We start from the raw sequence: 24,418 nt of genomic DNA, 5'->3' as shown, positions 1-24,418 counted from the left end.
ACCCAATAGCAGTTCCTAGAACACCCACAGGGAACAGTTCCACAGTAGCGGAAGGAGTAGCCGTAGGTCTCTTGTATGCCGCTTTCTGCGTAGTGGCTGCTTGGATGAAATCGTGAATCTGATGTGGGACTTCCTGGTTAGACGTTGCTTCTTTCGGGAATTTTAAGTCTACGGACCAACACAGTGTTCATCACATTACAGCGATATTTTAACGGTGTTGGTAGAGATTAATTTGTCATCATTTTTTAAGTTAGCACAAAGCTAACATCAGCGTTACCTTGCTCTAACCATGTCTGCTTCGACTGGATGCTCCCCATCGGGCCAGCACTCGGGCCTTGTCCCCAGTATGTCCATGTTTCGATGGCTAGAAGTGCTGGAGAAGGAATTTGATAAGGCTTTCGTGGATGTGGATCTGTTGCTTGGAGAAATAGATCCAGATCAAGTGGATATAACGTATGAGGGTCGGCAGAAGATGACCAGCCTTAGCTCTTGTTTCGCTCAGCTCTGTCATAAAACTCAGACTGTCTTCCAGCTCAACCATAAACTAGAGGTTAGTATTTCTTCTAAGAAGAGCGGTTAATGTTAGGAATCGGGTTTCTTGTTAATGAAATGATCACGCCGACTCCACTCAAGATTCAGCAGAGTGACTAATGCCACAGAGCAGCACTGGTGTTTTCAGGGCTTCAGTCACTCCTGTGTTTTGGTGTCCTCCCTGTGCTTCTGAGGGTTTATATCCATCTGTGGCACCGACCTGTAAACTGTGATCACATGGGTTATGGTATCCACAGCAGCCTTCGTTTGGTCATTGAAACCAACATAGGTGTTAGCATACTTCACATTCATTTGTCTTCTAGATACAGAACATGTTCTCAGGTGTCTTTGACCGCTTTATTAAATATCCTTTATAATTATGTAGCGCTAACGTTTTTTTAAATAAATAAATGAATTTCAGCATTTTTCGATTATTACGTCATGGCCTTAAAATGATTATCTTTTCTTTAGATGTAATCGGGATTGTGTTGTGTAATGTCTCGTTTGTTTTCTGGAGTGCCCTTCATTTTTTTCTGTAAATGTTAACATAAAACTAAAAACAGTATGACTGTCATTCTCTTATCCGTATTGTGTCTCTCTGATTACTATTATTATAATAATTCAGTGTTTTTGTTTTAAGAACACGACCTGTCATTACTAATTAGATAAATGAAAAAGGCTCTCACTATAAAGACATGATTAAAAGCCTGAGACATTTTTGAACAATACAAACCTAAATGTTCATTAAAAATTGTGTTGCTTTCAGCTAATCGAAACCATAAGAGCAACAGGCTAATCCGCTCCAACACATATTATTGTTTAGGCCGTTCAAAGCTTCCATACGTTTCCACAAAGTTGTCAGACTCGGTCTGTAAGTCGGCAGGCCCCAGGCTTATTTTGAATGAGAGGGGCTTTAAAGTCAGCACCTGAACTCCTTGGCATTTCCTCAGCAATGTTTGCTGTGTAATTAGGGTGTGTTGTCATGTCCAAAGAAGCTTTGCCATCTGTGAATATTGTCATTATGGGCTGTATCGGTGTGTAACAATGTTTAAATAGGTGATACAGGTGCGAGTGACATCCGCATGAACCAGTGGTGTTTCCTGCTTAGAGATAACCCTGCTTCTTCCAGCTTAGCTTGTTATCATGGTGATTCATCCCGCCAGCTGTTAAACCTGTTAAACAATGTATATACACTGTGCCATCCATCTATCAGATGGAGCAACCCTCTGTCCTAGACTTTGAACCTTGTTACTAAATGTTTTCCAGTGTTGGAACAGAAATGGATCATAGAGGGGTCAGGACAGATGCACTGAGAAAAATGACTGAACATAACTTATGTTTTGTCAAAAATGTTGTGATTGTACAGTTTTGTTAGCTCAGCGTTAGGGCTGGGTATCGCCACTGATTTCTAGAATTGATTTGATTCCGATTCACAAGGTCCCGATTTGATTCGATTCGATCCACGATTTCAATTCGATTTGAATCGGGGAAATTTTTCCTCAGAAATATTATAATTCTGATCATTTATCAGTACTGACACTTTTGAGACTTCATCAGAGGTGTAAGCATCACAGCAGATGCCTTTGTGTCAAAGTAACTGAGGATAAAACACAGAAAAGCATGAAGGAGATTTTCCTGGCCTGGCTTTTTATATCAGTTAACCTTAAAAATATTCAGCAGTAGAACAAAAACGGAAGAGAACCTGCTCGTGAAGCAGAGCAAAGTTACAGAGGCAAAGCTAAGCATTTTGCAATTTGTCATAATTTTAAAAAGTTTACATTTCTTCGGTATTGAACAGCAGAAATGAGGCTTTCTTGCTTCTTTCCGACAGCGCTGTACATAACAGTAGACTGGTGGATAATAAGCAAGTGAATAATGCAGAAAATTGAGATTTTTAGATGGGAAACTTTTCTTGAAGTACACTGAGAGAGAGAGAGCTGTGCATGAAGTGTGATTTTTATCGTGGTGGAAGAAAAACAGCAAAAGTAAGAGGGAATTCATGACCATGTTTAAGTGAAGTGGAATGTAAAGCTTAGTTTTGATCTTCTTTTGCTGCTGGTTCAGTCAGTTTTGATTGCAGAGTGATGAAACAGCAGCTTCAGAACCCAGCACAAAACAAGACGTTAACACAGAGCGTCGACCCGACGCAGCAGACTCTGTGAGGTGTTGGCTTTCAGCCCCGATGGCGTGTCCGCGTACGTGCCGTCAGGTGAGAAAGCCGACATCTCACTGATTTTGATGCGTCAGGTCTGTGCTTTGTGTTTACGTGTTTGTGCGGAATCCGTTTACCTGCACTCATTTACTGTTTTAGCTGTTTGGTGGTTGTTGAAATAGTTTTGTGAGCTTTAACCTGAGATTCTGGCGTTTCTGGCAAAATACATTTATATTTAAAAAGCGATTCAGGATTTTCATGAATCGCTTTATTCAAGCCAAAATCGATTTTAATCGGAAAATCGATTATTGAAACTCACCCCTACTCAATGTGCGTCTATTACAGCAGAAGGCGCAGGAAGGTCCCAGTTCTGAATACACCACCTTTTCTGTCTGGAGTTGGCATGTTCTCCCTGTTTTTGCTGCAGAATGTCTCTCCATGAATTAATGTCCTGAAGGTCAGGCAGATTTGGCTTACGTAACAGTGTTTCATCTTTTCCGCCTCTTTAATTCAAGTACTAAATGACAGATCTGCAGATCTTTTGATAAAGAGCTTTTAATAAACAAATACATCAGGGCTCTAGACTAACTTTTTGCCACGGTTGCACTGGTGCACCTAACTTTTTTTCTTAGTTGCACCAGTGCAAAAGGTAGCAGCAGCACAGAGTCGGTGCTGCGGTGCTTCAGCAGCACATTCAGCTACTCTAAGCAGCACCTTTATGATTGGTTTAGGCCATGATATGGGCATTAATGTTGTCTGCTGTTGGCCACACAGAGACTTTCAGAGGTTTTTGTTTTTTTGTTTTTTTTTACTCGAACAGCTGGTCGCAGGGATTTTTTTAGACGCACCATTGAGAAATTAGCTTGCATTTGCGACCAAATTGGTCGCACTCTAGAGCCCTGTACATGTAATATGTTATTTCTTTAAAGACCTTTAGAATACCACATGAATACATTGTTGTGCTAAATTTATGGGATCGTAATGTTTCCGCACAGTAACTAATAATTAATATTCATAAAATTACAAAGAAAAAAAAAAAAGTACGTACTGTGAGATCTGGGTTTTGCAAACTACGAAAACAGTGATGCTGTGATCTGAGACCCATGCCCCTTTAAACCACCTAACACATCTGCTTCCTGTGCCCCATCCCTCTGTTGTTTCACTCCACTCTAGGCTCAGCTGGTGGACCTGCGCTCAGAGTTGACCGAAGCTAAAGCTGCACGGGTGGTGGCAGAAAGGGAGGTCCACGACTTGCTCCTGCAGCTTCATGCTCTCCAACTGCAGCTTCATGTCAAGCAAGGCCAAGCTGAGGAGTCGGATACCATCAAAGATAAACTGGTAGGGAGAACGGCTGTAATACAGTCAATCAGCCTTTGTATTCATTTAACAATAGTAACAGAGTTACTGATTGGCTGCAGTGAGTGAAGATGACATATATATTATACAATCATTAAGTAATACACTGTCACTGACAACCTAGTCTTCTGTTTTCAGTCTAAGACGTTAGGTATGTGTATCAGACATGCTCACTGACGTAGCAGTACAGTGTAGAGCTTAGTGATGCGCCTGTAATTAAAAAAGTCAATGTCATTCTTGTACTCGGACCAAGACACGTATGGTCCTTTGAGGTAACATTACAATTTCAAGAGAAATTTCATTCCTGTTTACTCCTTTCGTCTTTCTACTCCAGGTCTTCTTACTGTTTTTCTGTCTTTCTAATGTCTTAATCAACAATAACACTCCCCGGCAAGCAGAATAACAACACTGTAAGCATACTGTAGTAGTTTTAGTGCTGTGGACAGGTGCCAAGTCCTGCTGGAAAACAGAAATGAACATCTCCATTAGGGGTGTGTATTGGCAAGACCTAGCGATACAATATGTATCACAATACAGGGGAGACCATACGATAGATTGCAATACTAAAAGACAGACACTATTTGTGTTTATTAAGACTGAATTTAAGTGTAGGAAAATTCACGGTAAACAGTCCAAGCTGTTAAATGCTTGACATGAGCTATCTCAACTAAAATAGAGGGATACATTTCACTGGAGGAAACAAAACACTCTCTCTTTAAGTTCAAAATGAATGGAGAAAAATTAACATCTGCCTTATCAGAAGTCATGTCAAATAAACAAACAAAAACAGCTTTACTGATATATCGACTATTTCTTTAACATGAAAAAAGTAAACAATGAAACGCTGACGTACTTATTGAGTACTTTTAAAATACTAATCCAAAAAATGCTCTCTGCAGCATCAAAACGAAGCACTTTTTATGTTACCTTAACATAAACAAATATAAATCAAAAATGAAATTGCATGAAGAATTCATCCGAGTAAACACTGACAATATAAAGTGCTATTAAAATAAAGTGCTAATAAAAGAAAGTACAGCCCTGCAGTGTCCATCAACGGAACACTTTTTGTGCAACCTGAAAAGGGGAATTTGTTCACCTGTGTGACTGATGGTTCCACTGATCAGTTATGTGATGTGCTGTAACAGTTGCCTACCATTCAGTGGCTCTCGAAGTCCAAGGGTCGCATGTCAAAGCAACTGTCTGTGCTGAGCTGAGAGAGTCCAGCACTGTCGCTTTGCCTTCTTGATACAACTTTGGCAGAGTATGTCCGTGAAGTGTTGTCGGGAGGGAACGGTGTAACAGGGCTCCAGTGTTTTAATCATATTACAAAATTATTTATTCTCCACAGCACTCAGAGGGCGCATGTCTTTGCAAATAAAAACAAGTACTGACTGCGCTATCTGTTTTTGTTGCACGAGTTGAAGTTGCTGGTAGATTCGAAAAGTTAACTTCTTTAATTGTCCGTTAAACACCTCATTTCGTTTTAAAATTAGAATTTGACCCTATGTCGCTATTGTGTCTAGACACATGTACTTGTAAATTTGTTGTGTTACCCGAGTATTTGACTCTGGTGGTGCAGATTTTACAGACTGCATAGCTCTTGTCATAGTCTTTACTGCCTTCTTTTGTCCTGAATCCAAAATAAGTCCACACATCTGCTTTGAAAGCTGATGGAGGTCTCTTAGATGACTTGAGCCTGCTAACAGTTGTCTTTGGGCTCTGAGACAACTAATGTCTGCTAAGTGACGCTAGACTATAACACCCCTCAACAAGTATCAGTTATCACAGAGGCTAACGTTAGCCAGCTGAGAGATATAATCTCTCCAGCCTGTCCTGGGTCTGCCCCAGGGCCTCCTCCTGTTGGGACTTGCGATTAGTCAACTAATCGGATCATGCATCCATTGGACGTAAAACGTACAGATTATTGCAGCAGCATGCATCTGCTCTTATATAACTACCATTAGCTTACAGCTTTAAGTGTTTAAGGTATGTGAAACTAAAAATAAAGACAAGATGATAGTTTATTAAACTTTTAATGAAATTTCAAGTTTGAAGCAAACCGAAAACAAATATAACAAAATAGCATTTTGTGCTCAGTCCTCACAACTATATTGAACTTTGGGACTATATAGTCAGTATAGCAATCTACACAAGATTATTGTTCATAGCCAGGAAAGTTAGCTTTTCTACATGTTCTGCAGAAAGGCTTGCTCTCTTTTGAGAGCAGATGTTCCCTGCTGTGGAGAAGATACGCTCCGATGGGGTGGAGGTTGCAGGAATGCACAGAAAAGATTTAGCTAGCTTTGATAGTGTGGGGAAACGTCCCTCATTTTCGCTCCACCATTTAAGAGGATCATCCTTTTTAGAAACTGTGGCTTCTTTAAAGTACAGCTGAACTTCACTTCTCACAACTTGGACATCTTGGTCCTCCTTAGATGCTGCTTCCTCATTGTCACCCTGACTGTCTGTGTCAGACTCAAGGAGGTTGTCCAGAGCAGTCTTTTCAGTTCTACCTGAACCATTGTCTGTCTGCACTTTTGCATGCTCATGTGTCCCAGCATTTGCTTCTTTGAAAGCAAGCACTTCAACAGTCCCCTGCACTCTGATGACATCTTCAGGAGCCAAAAACTTCAACTTTCTGTATCTGGGGTCCAAGGCAGCTGCGAGAATAACAGGGTTTTCTTTGTCTGCTGAGAAAGTGCATATACTCTGTGTTAAGCCTTTTTCTGCACTGGCAATGAAAGATTTTCCTGAGCTCGTCTCCAGTTGGCTTTGGTGTACAGCCCGTGTCAGCCCTTTGACCACCTGTGGAAGACCTGAAACCGTTGTGTACTGCTGTCCACTAAGGTAAACAGTAGCAGTCTCAAAAGGTGCCAAACCTTGCTTCAGTTCTTCAAGTAGCGCCCACTGGTCTGGCTTCAAGTCGAAATAGTGTTTCCCCCTTGGCGTTACCTCGGGATCTGAAAGAGTGGCAGTGAGAGGCCAGCGCTGTTTGAGGAGTCTCTCTATCATGTGGAATGTACTATTCCATCGTGTACTGACATCTTGGATCAGTGTATTTTTCTTCACATTCATTTGCTCCTGTTTCATTTTTAGTCTTGTACTAGCCAGCTCGCTTCTCTTAAAGTGCTCCACTAGCTGCCTAGCAGCACCTAGTGCTCTGCTTATGGTGGTTTCTTTGAGAGCAGTATTGACTATGAGCTGGAGTGTGTGTCCAGCACAGCGGATAGAGGCCCATCCATGTTTTTCTTCAAGCAGTCGCATTGCTGCCACCATATTGGAACCACTGTCATGTACTACTGCTTTTACAACAACAACAACTTTCCATTACATGCTTTAACCAAGATTAATTTATTGGTTGCTCAGTCAGCAAGCTCTTAATATTATTTCATCATGAAATGTATTAAATTCTAATACAAATTGCTATTTTGTGTTTGTATTGTGAGCGAGTGGAGAGAAAGAGAGACCAACCTTCTCAAAGGTAGCATCATATTTCTTTTCCATCAATTTGGTGAAGTGGGATCGGCCTGGTAGATAGTTATCATGGTAATCTGGGTTGAACTGCTTGATCATCTCTTTGAAACCTTGATCATCAACCATAGACAGGGGTCTCATGTCCGTCACCAACATGTTTAAGATTGATTCAGTCAGGACATCTGCTTGCCGAGGTGTACACGTTGTTGGCTTGGTGACAAAGTCGTCCATTGAAGACGAACGTATTTTTTTAGCAGTCCTGTAACGTAACGTTAACAGCTATTAATATAAGCAATAATAAGTAGTGCTCTCAGCGTTAATCTCGTCAATACGACGTTAATGCGGCAAATCCCCGTTAGCTCGATAACACGGTGCGAGGGCTGCACGGCACTGACTAACGGGGATTTGCCGCGTTAATGCGGTTATGGCGTTAACATCATATTAACGAAATTAACGCTGACAGCACAAATAATTAGCAGCTTGCTGTTTACGATAATGTTAGCAGCTAACTAGCCAATTAGCTTACCCAGACGACTGTACCACTTCGTCATCGGATGCCACAACGTGCTTCCTTTTTAGATGCTCGTGCATCGCCGTTGTACTGCCATGGAAGGCAAGTTCCATTTTGCAGATTTTGCATTGGACCTTCTTTTCTTTTGTTTGGTCAAAATGCTCCCAGACTTTTGAGTTCCGTTGCCGAGTAGCCATGATAACGGAGACTGCTTCTTCTTCTTCTTCGTCCTTGGCGTTTATCCTTGTAGATGCATTTCCGCCATCTTCTGTTCCAGTCCGTTATTACACTCTTAAATCCTACTTGTATTCCTGCACCTTTCAGGATTTTACGGCATTTAAACGACGCGTCGACTATTAAATTAGGCGTCGACGATTTTGATAGTCGACGTAATCATGACTAGTCGACTAATCGTGGCAGCCCTACTGCCTAGACAGTAATTCGGTGATCCTTCTGCAGGTGTAAGCGGGCGCATTTGGCTGTGAGAGTTGTCTTGTAGTAGAGCTGGGAGGACGGCATTAAAAGTGGAATTCAAGTCCACAAACTAGCCTGATATATGTTCCTGCAGAGTCCAGATGCTGGAGGATGAAGTGCAGTGCTATGTTAACTGCATTGTCTACGGACCTATTGACTCTTTAGGCAAACTGCAGGGATCCAGGAGATGGGATAGTACCAGATGCTCATATGTCTAAATGACTACAGAGGTCAGAGCAGTCGGACTGTTTCTAATAACACCTTTCTACTTTATCTGAGCACTCAAAGTGCTCTATACGACTTGCCTCATTTGACCGTTCATATAAGCACTTTTTTCTATGTTTTTTTCTAAGTACTTTTTATGGATGCATCGGCAAGCAACTTGGGGTTAGTATCTTGCCCAAGGGTATTTGGCGTGCAGGCTGGAGCAGCCATGTTGCTTAGTCTTAAAAGTAATATGCACCATGTTTGGAGGTCAAAAGGCACTGCCGCAAAAACACCATAGCCAGAGTGAAGTTTGGAGGTGGAAACATCATGATGTAGGGCTGTTTATCAGCATAAAACACTGGCATGCTTCATATAATTGAAGGAAGGATGAGTGGAAAAATGTAGACATTCCTGATTGAAAAAATCTGCTGCCATCTAAGGGTGGAGGCAAGTCAATGATCCAAAACACACCCCAAAGGAAACTGTCAAGTGGTTTCAGTGAAAGAAAATAAATCTGTTAGAATGGTCCGGTCCAATCAGCTGACCTGAATCCAATTGAAAATCTATAAGAAAAAAAACCTAAAGCTCAGAGTTAATGGAAGTGGCCCACAGAGCCAAAATCACAGAAATGCAATTTCTCCATACGGGAGGTGTCTTGGAGCTGTCACCAACAAAGCTTTTTGTACCAAGTATTAAATCATTTCAGTAAGTGTGTTCAATACTATTTCCCTCTGTCATTTCTCATTATTACACATAATGTCATTTATGGTTTGATTTCTTTGCATATGATGACTGGATGGGTTTTTACCAACATCTGGTGAGAGTTTCATGTCAGTGGCACCATCAAAAATATCTTAACTTATAAAATTGTTAAGTTAAAAAAATTTACACAAAGTATAAATGGTTTAGGACTGTAGTTGGAGAAATGCAGGGCTGAAGGAGTCACAGATTGGATGTTGACCTGGTTCAGAGCAAGGTTATTATACACAATTAGAAACTAAAACTAGATGTAAAAGAAACATTATATTTAACTTAAATTAAAAAAAAAACTGCACATGCCCTCCATACAGTAGTAATTAAACAGATTAAATCTAACATGTGAGAAATACATATCCTTAAGTTTATCCATCTACTATTTACTGAAGCCTTTTCAGAAATGATCTCAGGCAGGCTGGCTGGAGAAAATGCTGATAAATTATACAAGAATTAGACTAAAAATAAAACAGATTTTATGGAGGGATGAATCCAAATTTTTGGTTGAAATTGTAGAAGGCTGGTGTCTGCTGCTGTATATCTGATGCTCTGTAACCTTTCTAATAATTTTTGTACCAATTTCTCTAATCAAAGACTTCTTTCTTTTCTTTTTCTGTATATTTTCCTTTAAAGCCTACACCAACCTTAGAAGAGCTGGTAAGTCGGTGTAATGGTGTCTTTCCCAGAAAATGTAGCTACATGCCTCATTTCAACCATTTACACTTAGTATATATATATTTATACACTCTGTACTCTTTACATGCATCATGTGCCCAAGGACACTTCAAAATGCAAATACAGTTGTTGGGCTTGACTTTCGAAAATTAAAGTCAAAGAAGTGGTGTGACTGCGCCGTTTTCAACATTTGTTTATGAGGAAGTTCAGTATCCATTTGCAGAGTGTGGGAATCAGGGTCAGAGACAATGCTTAAAATAACTGCTGACAATGCAATCAAAGTGGCTCGAGTTAAACTGTTCTTAACTACCAATGAAAAATGCAAGCTTTTGTTGATTTACATATGATAGGGTGTTAACTAAATCAGAGTTAGCCAAAGAACCAAAGCCTGCAATCAGTGATCAACTGAGTTTCAAAGCTGTAAGCAAACTACTTTCTGTGTAGGTGCCCCTCTAGCTAGGAGATGTGTTAAATACTGAAGTCAATAAGCAGCATTGTTATCTAGTGACATAGTAACAATAGTGGCTGTATTAAGACAGGTGGGAACACATTCTTGTGAAAGTTGCTTGTATAAAGTAAAAGCATCAACTAGCTGATTGGCACATTTTTAGTACACAGCCAGGGACGTTATCAGGCCCTGCAGCTTGACCATTAGTCACTTTCACAGTAGGATTTGTCTCACATCCATTGTAGAAATCATAGACTGTCATCATTGATCATAGACACTCATGGGTAGACACCTAAAGTGGTATGTCCCTGTGGTATTCCCACCCACCAAGCCCCAAGAACAGCTGGTGTGTTGAATGTGTTGGAGGTGAGAGCAGCTGACCTGAGGAGATGGAGGATCATGGCTACGCTGGAAACCTGGACCCTCCATGTCCGATTACTACGACTACCTGAAATAAACTCTGAAGTTCTCCTAAAAGATGTGAAAGCAGCATTATGGACAATTCCTAATGCGACGATTATTGAAAGCAGCCGGCTGATCTACACCGCAGAAGCAGTGATCACTGAAATGCTTGGCTACACGATGAACAACCACAAGGAGCAGTATTCTTCACTGAGAAAGAGGCTGAAGGGCAAGCTCAAGGCAGCACAGAGGAAACTTGGCAACTATTGGAACTGCAAAAAGGGGTACCTAAGAAATGCTGCAAGTTGTCCTTGTCCTGAGGCCTTAGAAACTGTCAAGCAAGACTCAGGGCCTTGGGCAGCTGCTTGGCGAGGTAACCCAGAGAGATAGAAGCCAGGAGAATAAACCACTTCAAACCTGTTCAGTTTAAAGCCCCTTTTCTATTAGTACCTACTAATCGACTCGCCACAGATCACCACGAGCTAACTTGGATCACCTGGTTTTCCATTACAACCCAGTGTGCGTGGTTGTCGTCATAGCAACGCATCTGGGCGTGGACAACAAAGGTGGACATCGAGGCAAGAACATACCTGCTGCTCAGTGTGTGGCTTTTCATCAGACTTGGGGACCACGGTATTGTTTTTTATAGCCATTTCCCCCCTTGCCGGGTTTCAAAAATGGTGGTTTTAATTTTCATGAACAAGATGCTTTCATGACTCATCGAGTGACGCTACTGACCAGCCAATCAGTGGCATGCAGTGTGACAATGATAACATTTTAGTACCTACTTAGAAAGTACCTGGTACCAGGTACTGTGACCTAATGGAAAACCCAAAAAGCCGTGGCAAACGGTGCCGAGTTGAGAGGCGTGGGAGCTGAAGGTTTTGCCTCATGTTCTAATTTTAAATACCCTATGAGACACAAGTAATCCTGCAATCTAAGAGTGAAGTGCTGTAATGGGGTCATGTGGTACTATCAGGTTAGTACTTTAAGATGGGGCCTGATTATTCAAGACCTTTAATGTGATGAGATGGATTTTAAATTTGATCCTGGATTGAAGAAAAGCCAGTGTAAGAGAAATATGCTCTGTCTGTCTAGTACCTGTCAGTACTCTTGCTGCAGCATTTTGGATGAGCTGAAAGCTTTACAGCCAGTTTTTAGGACATCCTGATAATAATGAATTATAGTAGTCCATGAACTAGTTTTTCAGTGTCACCCTGAGACAGGATGTTTTTAATTAATATTGCACAAATGGAACGGTAAATGAACTGTTTTTTATATAGCCCTTTTCTTTTTGTTTTTTCTGCTTTCTATCTAAAATTCGCACACAATAATACTCTGATGGAGTCTAATATCATCCATGTCTTTGTCTTTAAGACATTCCCACAGTTTAACTAATTGGTGTGTGTTATCTGGCTTAAGGAATAGATAAAGTTGGATATCTGCATAGCAGTGAAAATATATGCTATGCCTTCTGATGATACTGCCTAAGGGAAGCATGTAAAACATAAACAGAATTGGTCCTAGCACTGAACCCTGTGGAACTCCATAATTAACCTTAGTGTTTGAAGAGGACTCTCCATTTACATGAACAAATTGGAGTGTATTAGACAGATGAGATTCACAATACTGCAGCACAGTACCTTTAAGTACCTGCAGCATATTCTAATAGCGGTAATAAAACATTATGGACAACAGTATCGAACGCTGCACTGAGGTCTAGCAGGACAAGCACAGAGATGAGTCCACTGTCAGAGGCCATAAGAAGATCATTTCTAACCTTCACTAAAGCTGTTTCTGTACTGTGATGGGCTCTGAAACCCTTCAAATAAGCCATTCCTCTGCAGATGATCAGTTAGCTGTTTGACAACTACTCTTTCAGGAATTTTTTATATGAAAGGAAGTTTGGAGATTGGCCTACAACTAGCTAAGGCAGCTGGATCAAGTGATGCCTTTTCAAGCCATAAAAAGACACCAGTAGTTAAAATGATTTAACTACTGTTTTTAATAGTGTAAAGACCAGTTTTTCCAGGCTAAATGATGATCTTCTAAATTAGTGAGATGCCATTTCTTCTCCCGCCCATGAGTTATCTACTTTAAAGTGCATGTTTGAGAGTTATACCAGGGAGTCAAGTACTTCTGATTTGAGGCTTTCTTTTTCAGAGCAGCTACAGTATCCAGCATTGTATGCAGTGAGGCTGTGACACTATAAACAAGTGTCATGAAATCAATTCATTACTGCTGTGTAATCCACTGTTGTAAATTTAAGAAATGATCAGACGAAAAAATGGTTTTCAGGGAATACTGTTAATGTTCATTTTCTTTGCCATATATCATAATAAGATCTAGAGTAAGATTAAGTGTTGAGTGCGTTCTTTTACATTTTGAAAGAAGCCAATTAATTCTAATAATTGATTAACGGCCTTGTTGAGGCTGTCATTTTTAATATCTACATCAATGCAAAAATTCCCCCCATTAATTATTTTAGCTGAGCTGAGTACTAAATCAGAACATCTGAGAAGTCAGATATAAATTCTGAGTAAGGCCCATAGATAACAACAAATAACACTGTTTTTGAGTTTTCCAGCTTGCATGGACAAGGCTAAGCATCAGGTTTTCGAATGAATTAAGACTATGTCTGGGTCTTTGGCTCATTAATAAGCTGGAGTGGGAGATCTTGTTCTAAGTTTAATAACTTTTTGGACACCACTTAGACAGCCAGAAATTTAACGAGAACATGTCACTCCTGGTCCGACTGGGGAGGGGACCAGGAGTCTAACATACAGAAGCTAACTGTGCTCCATCAGCATCTAGCAAACTAACAAATGAGTCAGCTGCTAATGGACCAAACAAACCCAGAATGGCTAACTGAAAACCGGACAGTCCTGATCCCCAAGGATCTCCACAAGGGACCAATCCCGTTCAACTGCTGGTCAGTAACCTGCCTCAGCACCACATGGAGCAGGGCAAAGAAAGGACAGATGGGCAAAACACCAGCTCCTGGTAGATAGACTGTAAGACCAGACTGACCAACCTGTGCACTGCCTGGATTGACTACAAGAAAGCCTACTACTCAGTGCCTCACACATGGGTCCTGGAATGCCTAGAATTGTACAAGATCAACAGGACCCTAAGAGCCTTTGTCAGGAACTCAGTGGGGATGTGGCGAACAACACTAGAGGCCAACTTCAAGCCAATAGCAAAAGTCATTATCAAGTACAAGATTTAAAGAGGAGATGCTCTGTCACCACTGCTGTTCTGCATAGGCCTGAACTCCCTTAGCCAGACCAGACAAACTACGGAATGGAGTAATTGCCAGCCTCTTCCTCTTCATGGAAGTGTATGCCAGGAGTGAACGAGACATCGATTCACTGAGCCACATCACTAGGATCTACAGCATCATCAGAGTGTTATTCGAACTGGAGAAGTGTAGTCGGATGGCAACAAAGAGAGGGAAGGTAGTCAGAACTTAGGGAATTCCACTACCAGAAGGCAACATCACAGACATCGAGGACAGCTACAAGTGCCTGGGAATTCCACAGACAAATGGGAACCATGAAGAGGCTGCTAGGAAAGCTGCAGTCATCAAATACATGCAGAGAGTACAAGATCAAGATCCAGGCCGTCAGCACCTGCCAGTCGTCAGATACCCTGCTGGGATAATCAGCTGGCCTAAGAGAGAGAGAGAAGCCACTGACATCAAGACAAGAAAGCGTTTTAACATGCGTTAGTGACCTAGACTTGGAGGGTGCCTTACCCCAAGTCCAGCACCCCAAGACTGTATGCTAAGCGGAAGGAAGGTGGCTGAGGACTAGTGAGTGCCAGAACCAATGTCCAGGATGAAAACACAAAGATCCATGAGTTCATCAGAACTCACACAACCAGTCACACACAACCATATTACCTTGAGTTAGCCATTGTGATGACAAGTGGATGAGTCTGTTGCCCTACTGTTATCTATGTCACATCGAAAGGTGACGTCTAAAGTTAAGTATCCTGAACTGGAAGGTAACAGAAGACAGTAGGTGTCAATGAACAACAGGTTTGAAAACCTCAACAATAAGGCAATCACTTATCAAACACTGTGCTGTACCCCTTCAAGTCCAAAGTTTGATATAGATTCAATTTACAATTGTTGAAAAATGCAAAGAAATTATATAATGCCACATAAAGAGTCTTCTATTTATTAGTGAGATTAGGTTCAACGTGTCAGCTGTGGTTTATCCTCGTGTACCTAGTCATGGTTATTTTTCTGCAAATTACATAAAATTACATAGACTAATGTGAATGTAAATCAGAGTTTAACCTTCTCATATAACATTTGTAATTAACCACGATTGATTTTTGCAAATTTAACATTACATTTTCATAATATTCATTTTAAAAAATAGGTTAACATTTTGTACTTACAATGTATGTGTTTGTTCTAGGAACAGGAGCTTGAGGCCAGTAAGAAGGAGAAATTAGCAGAGGCAAAAATGGAGGCAGAAACCAGACTATATAAGAAAGAAAACGAGGCCCTTCGCAGGCACATGGCAGTACTGCAGGCCGAAGTCTACGGAGCCAGACTGGCTGCTAAATACTTGGACAAGGAACTGGCTGGCAGGTAAGACGTTAAAGTTCACACTATCTTTAGTGCAAGGTTTAAGTTTGCTAAGACTATTATGGTAACTTCTAATAATAATGATGATGATAATAATTCTAATAAGCGATTAGTATAATTATTAGGAAGTCATGCACATGAAGGCACGTGGCACAGACTACATGCAGTGGAAGTGTCGACTAATGTGAGAAGAGTGAAATGATGGGGTTCAGTGTAGTATGTAATCATGTTGAGAACATGATAATGGTGAAAGTTTTGTTGAGATTAAAATATCAGTTTGGACCTGTGCAAGAGGAAAGCACACAATATAACATGTATACACAAGTATAATAAACATATACAAGAAATTATTATACGGATGTCTATAGGGATGGGTATCGAAAACCGGTTCTTGTTGAGAACCGGTTCCCACTGTTTCAATTCCTTGGAATTGTTTGCCATTTTTGCAAACGATTCCCTTATCGATTCCAGTCGCCCCGAATGACGTCACCACGTTGCGGAGCATCATTTACCTGGCAGGAAACATGGCAGCTCAAACGCTAAAAAGTTTGGTTATACTTTACGAGAACGGATGACAACAGGGCAACTTGCAATACTTGCAAAGTAGATATTTCATTTAAGGGAGGAAACACTACGAAAATGCAAAAGCATTTGCTCACAAAACACGTGATAACCTTAAATGAATGTCGTGTTTTTAATTCCGCTCTGGACTTGTGAATCTCAACCCAGCAGCAGCGGTAACGTTTGCACGTCCTCTCCCGTTAATGCGGCAGGTAAATAATCAACTAACAGTGCATATTATGTTAGCGCGATCTGCCTTATTACAAAACCTGCCATTACTGTGCGCTGCATTTAGGTGACCATGATGAGAGAGACAGAGTCTGGCTGGCTCAGATGCTGGCAGTTGTCGCTGCAGTCTACCGGTAGCGTCTCCTTTCAGGCCGGGATAGACGAATGTCACCGAGCAGTGACTAAGTTTGTGGTAAAAGGCTTGCACCTATTTGCCACAGCAGATGCCCCCGATTTTCGGTAAGTGAATGTGTTTAATTGTAGGCAGGGACATTACTGGATATTCTTGTGTAATTGCTACAGAATAATTTGTTATACTTTGTTATTGCTACAGAAGAATATTTATTTTGTTATTTTACATTTACAATTTTTTTTTTCTCCCCCGGGGACCCTGTGACACCCCATTGAAGAGCCATAAGCTGGATCTCTTAAGATCTCACTGTTAGGTTTGTAAGGCCATGTTACTCCTAAATTTCTATCTTGTTCAAAGAGAAGATATAAAACAAAGTTCTAAGCTAATCGACCTTAGTGTTCTCTTTAAAAAAAAAAAAAAAAAAAAAGAATCGATAAGAGAATCGATAAAGTATCGAATCGTTAAACGGAATCGAAAATGGAATCGGAATCGTGAAAATCTTATCAATACCCATCCCTAGATGTCTATTAGTCTTTGTGCCTATGTTGCTGAAAACCAAAGTGAAGTATCTAGTGTAAAATAAATTTGAATGAGAAATGGTCTCTTCTGGGGGACCTTGTTTCAGTAGCACGTAATCACTTCTCTTTAGTAGGCAACATCAAAGGCTAGATGAGTATTGCTCTCTGTTTATCCCCGTTAATGGGCTAAATATGACAGGCCTTTAAGGTGGCAGTACTTACACAGTTTGCCGAGCCAATCTTCAACTCACATTCACCAAAAATTCTTTAAAGAGTAATTGTAAAACAGCTAACAAATCATCTGCAGAGGATTAGTTTATTTGAAGTCTAGGAATTAAGGTTCTCCGCTGCAGTGGTTTGAATCATATCTTTCTATTAAGTCAATTTGTTCATGTAAATGGGGAGTCTTCTTCTGACACAAAGCTTAACTATAAAGTTTACATTTGATATGCCTCCCTTAGGCAGTATCGTTGGAAGGCAGAGCCTTCATTGGAAGAATGTCTTAAAAACATAAAGACCTGAATGAATTTCCTGCTTCTAATTTCAGATAAAACTGAGATTTTGTACGTGACCCCCAAAAAACTTAAAAACACGGTGTCTAAACCAATAATAAGAGGCAGAGCCTTCAGTTTCTAGGCCCGTCTTCTGTGGAACCAGCTCCAAGATTTGGGACACAGACACTCTCTTTACTTTTAAAATTAGGCTTCAAACTTTCCTCATTGATAAAGCGAATTAGGGTTAGGGCTGGATCAGGTGACCCTGAATCCTCCCTTAGTTATGCTGCAATACGTCTAGGCAGCTCGAGGCTTTCCATTATGCACTGAGTGCTTCTTCTTTAGTCACCAATCTCACTCACTGTTCTTACTCACCACTCTGCATTTAATCACTAGTCAATATTAATCTCTAGTTCTTTTCCACGGTGTGTGGGGGAGGTTTTGTCCTATTTTCTTCCTCTCAACCCCAACCAGCAAGTTGCCCCTCCCGGCAAGAGCCTAGTTCTGCCAGAAATGTCACCCTGTTCAAAGGGTGTTTTTCCTTCCCACTCTCACCAAGCACTTGCTCAGAGGGGAACATTTGATGGTTGGGGTTTTCTCTGTGTGTATTATTGTAGGGTCTTTACCTTACAATATAAAGTGCCTTGAGGCGACTGCTGTTGTAATTTGGCGCTATATAAATGATGTGATGTCACAGATGTCAAATATTTTACATATTTCAGTAAGATATTAAATAGCACATACAGACAGTAATTAGATCTTTGCTTGGTTTGTCTTTCAGGGTGCAGCAGATACAATTACTGGGTCGTGACATGAAAGGGCCAGCACATGACAAGCTCTGGAATCAACTGGAGGCAGAAATTCACCTTCACCGCCATAAAACTGTGATCCGAGCATGTAGAGGTCGAAGTGACCCAAAGAGACCTCTTCCCTCTCCTGTGGGACATGTGAGTGTAAAACTACAAAGTAGTGAAAGCTGTTGGTACCTTTAGTTCTGCGTCCAAAAGTTGTTTTTGTGTGTAATTACAGGATCCAGACATGCTGAAGAAAACCCAGGGAGTTGGCCCTATCCGAAAGGTTGTGCTGGTCAAAGAGGATCATGAGGGTCTAGGAATTTCCATTACAGTAAGAAGTCTCAGTATTTTATCTTTTTAATCAGCAGCTGGTCATGTTTGGATCAAACCTTACTTAAGTATCGAGGTTCTGTTCTCTGTTCACTCCCCATCTGAAGCTAAGGGGTTTTCATCTACTAAGATGATGCGGTAAGAGCATATTTCGGTCATCAGTGGTAATGAGCAGGACCATCTCCTCTAATTTTTTTTTTTGGTGACATTTACTTGCACCTTGCATTCTCTTTCATCTTTAAGAAGCACTATCATCCTTGTTTAAGCTTCAGTTGGTTAGATGTCCACTTTGTCTAAACCTGTTTCAATAAGTATGTATGTCCAAACTCTCCAACTGGAGCCGGACATGGACCTACTTTCTACTTACTTTTTGAGTAAGCAATGAAGCCTCAATGAGAGTGCAAGTATCTGTGGGATCACTGAACACAGGTAACAGTGGTTGATTATTCATAATGTCTGTGACCTCAGCCAAAAATGTTCTGAGCAACTCATGCTTGACTTTGGAAGATCCCATCTGAAGAGGCATTGAGTCCAGTGCAAAGTGGCCCTGGGGCCAGATGACGAGCCACTCAGTCCACCCCAATGGATAAAAGAAGACCAAGGGACCAGTGTACCCTGCCCTGAGATAGGGTTACCGAGGACCCACCCTGTAGCTAGTCACAGGGAGGGAAACCATCTGGTAGCCAGGTCTTAGCCCATGGGACCTAGCGCTGTAGGGGTTTGGTGCAATGTGTGTCGAGCAGCACTCAGGGGCAGGGGCCGTGGTTGTCTAATCCCCAGCTAACAAGGCTGGCTACTTAAATGAAATGTCACCTCTCTGGTGAGGAAGGAGTCTAAGCTAGTGTGTGAGGTTGAGAAATATCAGCTAGATATAGACAGGCTCACCTCAACGCACGGCTTGGGTTCTGGTGGGCGGCGGCAGGCAGGGGTGGGTTCTTGTAATCACGCGGTTGCTGCCAGTACGTTGGGGTTTTTCTGGTGGACAATAGGGATGCTTCACTGTGCCTTTGGGTTGGGGAACGGGTCCTAAATGTCATTTGCTTTTCCGGTGACTTCCTACTGGGAGACTTCAACACTCATGTGGGGAATGACAGTGAGACCTGGTGTGTTTGGGAGGAACAGCCTGGGTGATCTGAAACGACCAGTTCTTTGTTATTGGATTTCTGTGCAAATCACAGTTTGTCCATAATGAACACAAATGTAAGGATGCACATAAGTGCATGTGGCACCAGGACACCCTAGGTCGATGATCGATTTTGTATCATCGGATCTGCTGCCGGGTGTTCTGGACACTGATAAAGAAGGGGCGGAGCTGTCAGCTGATCACCATGTAGTGGTGAGTTGGGTCAGGTGGAGAGGGAGGATGCTGGACAGACCTGCCACACCAAAACGTGAGCTGGGAATGTGTGGCGTAGGCCCCGGTCTGGGAGATCTTCAACTCTCTCCTCTGGAGGTTTGACTTCCCACTGTCACCAAGTGCTTGTTCAGAGGGTTGTTTGAATATTGTAGGATGAAGGTTACAATATAAAGAGCATTGAGGTGATTTCTGTTGTGATTTGGCAGTATATAAATGAATGAAATTGAATTGAAATACACCTTTGTAGTGAGCAATGTGTCATATCATTAACAAGTTCTTGTGTAACAGCCAGAGTTCAAAGAGCCAATTGCGTGATATCACTTTTAGAAATGGAAGCGCCATTACAACACAGTCTGATAGTGCTGTTCATCTGTGTCATTATGACATAGTGCATTAAAGCTGCTTTCAACTCATTTCATTCCTTCGGCCTCACTTTCTCAGGGTGGGAAGGAGCACGGCGTTCCCATTTTAATTTCAGAGATCCATCCCAGTCAGCCCGCAGACAGATGTGGAGGGCTGCATGTTGGAGATGCCATCCTTGCTGTCAACAGCATCAATTTGCGAGATGCCAAACATAAGGAAGCTGTCACCATTCTCTCTCAGCAGGTAACACTGGCACGCACATACACGTGCTCCCTGCATATCGCTGTTTGTGGTTAATTCTTTGTGTCTGTGTCAGCGAGGACAGATAGAGTTCGAGGTCGTGTATGTGGCTCCTGAAGTGGACAGCGATGATGAGAATGTGGAGTATGAGGATGACAGCGGCCATCGCTACAGACTCTACCTAGATGAACTGGATGACAGCATCACAGCACCACCTAGCAACAGTTCAGCATCACTTCAAGGTACGAAGAAATCTGCAGATCAATGAAAGAGCTTTTAACAGACTTTGTCCATATGTGAAGGTGTGCACTGTTTATACCTTCACCTTTGTAGAAGCCAATTATAAGAAGAGGGTGCATGTTGGAAAATTGGATTTTGCGGGTTTTCTGTTTTTCAGAAAAATCATCGTTGTTGTTTTAGTTTCTTTTGTTTTATATATAAGAATTCTGATAACACATTTCCACTTGACTTGTAGTCCCCCTTCAGCTACGATATGGGATGTAACTGCACAGAGAGCCAGACACATAATACACATAAACACATACTACACATAATACAAATTAAAACAGCCCTATATTAAAAAACAACATAGAATGAACTAAATACCAACATCTCACAAGGTGTCAAAGGCCAGGGTGAAGAGATGGGTTTTCTGAAGTGGTGTGGAAACAGGATAGAGAACAGGAGAAGATCTGCTGCTGGTTGTCCAGGTTGCTTTTAATTGACGATGAGGATGATTTTGCTTATTGTCTCTGTGTCCATCCTTTAGCACTGGAGAAGTTGTCACTGAGCAATGGAGCAGAGTCTGGAGATACTGGGATGTCCAGTGAGACACCTTCAGGGGAAACCCCTTCAAAGCCACCAGAAACTGACTGCTCTTCCTAGAAACTGCTGGAATGTGGAAAGGAAAAGAACTGAAATGAAATTCAGTGACAATCCTGTGAAAAGGGGAACGTCTGTTTTCCCTTTTCTCCTTGGAGTGATGTAATTTTCTGGTCATGCAACAATGATTTTTGGGTTTTAAAGTCCATATTCTTAAAGTGAAGGTATGTGCAGAAGGGAGTGATGCTGGACTCTGATAAACTTGGTGATATACAGGATAATAATGCAGGTGATGGATGTCACCAAGTTATCGTGGAGGTGTTTAGTGGAGACACTTGTTTTGCTTTACTTTGTATAGTTACTCATCAAAGAATCTATTACCCAACTTCTCAGATCTAATCCGTTCATGCTCATCCAAATGAGATGTTAAAGAATAATTTTATATACGATTATCCCACCCGAATATTTTAACACGACTATGTTGCAAAAATAACACTTTGTAATTGAATACAATTCTTTGGGTTCCCTGTTGATTTGTCTATCGCTGTTCATTATATTTCATTATTGCTTCTGTTGTGCCACATGTACTTTATGAGGTGTTCCTCACAATGTAATAAAATACAACAAACTCACAAACTGTTTTTATCTCAGCCCCTGACCAACAGGCCTCACCACTATGCAGAGATATTTAGTTCAATACATTGTTCTTATTTCTTACTACTAGAGCTGGGCGATAGAACGATAACGATATGTATTGCGAAATAACTTTTTCTCAATAGAAAAATTTAACTATTGCGATAGGCCTCATCTCTCTTGTCCTCTTAAAAAAAAAAAAAAATAGAACAGCCAATCCAAATTAAGTAGCGCAGAGCCTAACCAATCACAGCCGCAGCGTCACGTCACGTGACTTGTTACGTACAGCACAAGTGCCAAGGCGCACATGTGTATTTGTTTTTGCAGCCGGGCCGCCCGGGTAATGAAGGAAATGAGTTTGCCGACTAGAGAAAAATCAACCGAGAGCGTGAGCGAAGGTTACCGAAGAAAAAAACCGATGATGGTTCCAATGCCGGAGAGATTGTCGAACGGAAGGGCCATAGAAGTTCCGTAGTGTGAAGGTATTTCGGCTATTTCAAGTCCGACAAAAAACAGAGTAGCGCGCACTGTAAATTGTGCCGAAAGCAAGTCTGGAAATACAATAAACCGGTGCATGCTCAATCTCTGACTGAAAGCGCTAATTCGTCATTCGGCTTTTGTCAGACTAAAGTCACTGTTAAAACTGTTTGAAAAGCTAAGCTGTACAACAAGGAGAGATTGAGAATTTCCTTTTAGTTCTCAGTTTATTTGATATTGACAAAAGTTAGTCAATTTTGTCTGTTCTTCTGTAAAACAAACTAAGATTTATTTTTAGAATTAAAATGTTGTTTCTAAGTGAAATTGACAATTTAGTAGTCTGTTTTGTTTGTTCTATTTTGAAACTTAAACGCTTTAGCAGCTGCGTTTTGTGTAGTTTGCAATATTTGCCTTTATTTATCTGAAACTGAAGTTTCATGTTCCTTAAGTACATCTACCCTGTTGAACTTATTATGGGAAATAAATATTTAAATTAAAACAAGCTGCTAATTATTTCACATTTTACTTGTGCGCAACGGCACATTTAAATCTTACAAATATAGTTATTTGGCTTATATCGTGACATATCGTTATCGCCAGAAATGAAAAAAACATATCGTGATATGAAAAAATCTTATATCGCCCAGCTCTACTTACTACTGTTAATATTATTATTATTGTGGCCCAAAGAAACAGAAGTAAGTTAACTCCACCCCCATGAACAACACTGTCTAAACACTCTCAATGCTATGTTATGCATTCAGGTCAGTCTTTTTTTATTTTTATTGTCTTGTTTTTACATTTTTAAGTTTTGGTTCCAGTCTTGTTTTTATCTGTGACATAATTGAAAGCATTCAAAAAAAGTCCAAAACATATTTTCCCATCTCGCGTTAGCAGGCTTACAAAATGTGTGCAAAAGACAAATCAAATACAATCATTGTACACAAAATAATAATGCAATATATTAAGTGTTCTTCAGCAGTAAAGATTCAAACAACTGCAAACGGGAAAACCGCAGACATCACAAAAATGTTTGATCATTCATACTTAAAATAGTAAAACATAAATTAGTATATTTATCCGTATTTATAAAGAGGAAACGGCTGCTGCAGACTCCCTGAGCTCTGTAAGTAAGGCTCTCTGCTACAGTGCAGGCTCGCATCAAAAGCAGTGAATGATCCCTGTTCGTATAGAGATGGTATCAAATGAGGAGGATGGTGAGTCGTAATAAAATGCAACACTTGCCAATAAGATGAGTGATCAATGTTGCAGAAAATGTATAAAAATGATTGTATTGCTGCAGCTGTACTTCAAATGTTGAAACTTCAGAATCATGTAAATATTAAATATTAGTGTTCCATGACCGAAAACAAAAAAACATAATTTTCTTGATTAAATGGACGTTCTCAGTGTGTGTTCTGTGTTCCAGGAATCTGTTTAAAACAGACTGAGCAGTAGAGAAGAATTGGTTATTTAAATACTCCTATACGTTTTCTTCCCATGACAATGCAGTGCAGTGTTTGCATTTCATTCGGTGGTTTTTAGTGAGGTACAGCTTAGCTACTTGCATACATAGGATGCATTCCCCCAGTAGAACCGTTCTGTAGATAAAAGAATCAGAGGAAAGATGGTGGAAAAGCCCTTAATACTTCACTCGTTAACCCAAGAACCTGTTTATCGCTCATTCACACTCCAGTGGATGCATCATAGAGCAGCGTGGGGTTAGTGTGTAACAACGATATGTAGTACCCAGGGATTGAATTACCAACCACTGCCATTAAGTAATGACCTGCTTTACCTTCTGAATAACATCAGTATTAATCTAATAGAAGTAAGTGTTACTGCCCATTAATCTGGCTACAGTTGCAAGCCCATTTCT

At 40.9% G+C, this 24,418-nt stretch overlaps 1 protein-coding gene across 2 annotated transcripts; it reads left to right on the top strand.

Annotated features, from left to right (window-relative positions):
- Nucleotides 1–23,951, top strand: gopc (golgi-associated PDZ and coiled-coil motif containing). Of its 2 annotated transcripts, XM_063494974.1 has the most exons (9): nt 3–550; nt 3,857–4,021; nt 10,095–10,118; nt 15,417–15,592; nt 18,305–18,470; nt 18,553–18,648; nt 20,446–20,610; nt 20,684–20,849; nt 21,377–23,951. In XM_063494974.1, the coding sequence occupies exons 1-9, from the start codon at nt 290–292 to the stop codon at nt 21,490–21,492; spliced, it is 1,335 nt and encodes a 444-aa protein (XP_063351044.1). In that variant the 5' UTR covers nt 3–289; the 3' UTR covers nt 21,493–23,951. The 2 variants fall into 2 exon arrangements, with proteins under 2 accessions (XP_063351045.1, XP_063351044.1); XM_063494975.1 differs by lacking the exon at nt 10,095–10,118 and having other exon boundaries at nt 1–550.
- The last annotated feature ends 467 nt before the right edge of the window (nt 23,952–24,418 follow it).

Source organism: Pelmatolapia mariae, linkage group LG15, assembly GCF_036321145.2.
Source record: "Pelmatolapia mariae isolate MD_Pm_ZW linkage group LG15, Pm_UMD_F_2, whole genome shotgun sequence".
In the NCBI taxonomy this organism is placed as follows: Eukaryota; Metazoa; Chordata; class Actinopteri; order Cichliformes; family Cichlidae; genus Pelmatolapia; species Pelmatolapia mariae.
Note: the sequence above shows the minus strand (reverse complement) of the source record. Positions and strands in the feature narration are given on the sequence as shown.

What these genes read in the sequence shown, in the direction of transcription:
- gopc (XM_063494974.1), top strand. Translation starts at nt 290, where the DNA reads ATGTCTGCTTCGACTGGATGCTCCCCATCGGGCCAGCACTCGGGCCTT. An exon ending in AGCTCAACCATAAACTAGAG is followed by an intron (nt 551 to 3,856) that starts GTTAGTATTTCT and finishes ACTCCACTCTAG; the next exon opens with GCTCAGCTGGTGGACCTGCG. An exon ending in TCACCATTCTCTCTCAGCAG is followed by an intron (nt 20,611 to 20,683) that starts GTAACACTGGCA and finishes TGTCTGTGTCAG; the next exon opens with CGAGGACAGATAGAGTTCGA.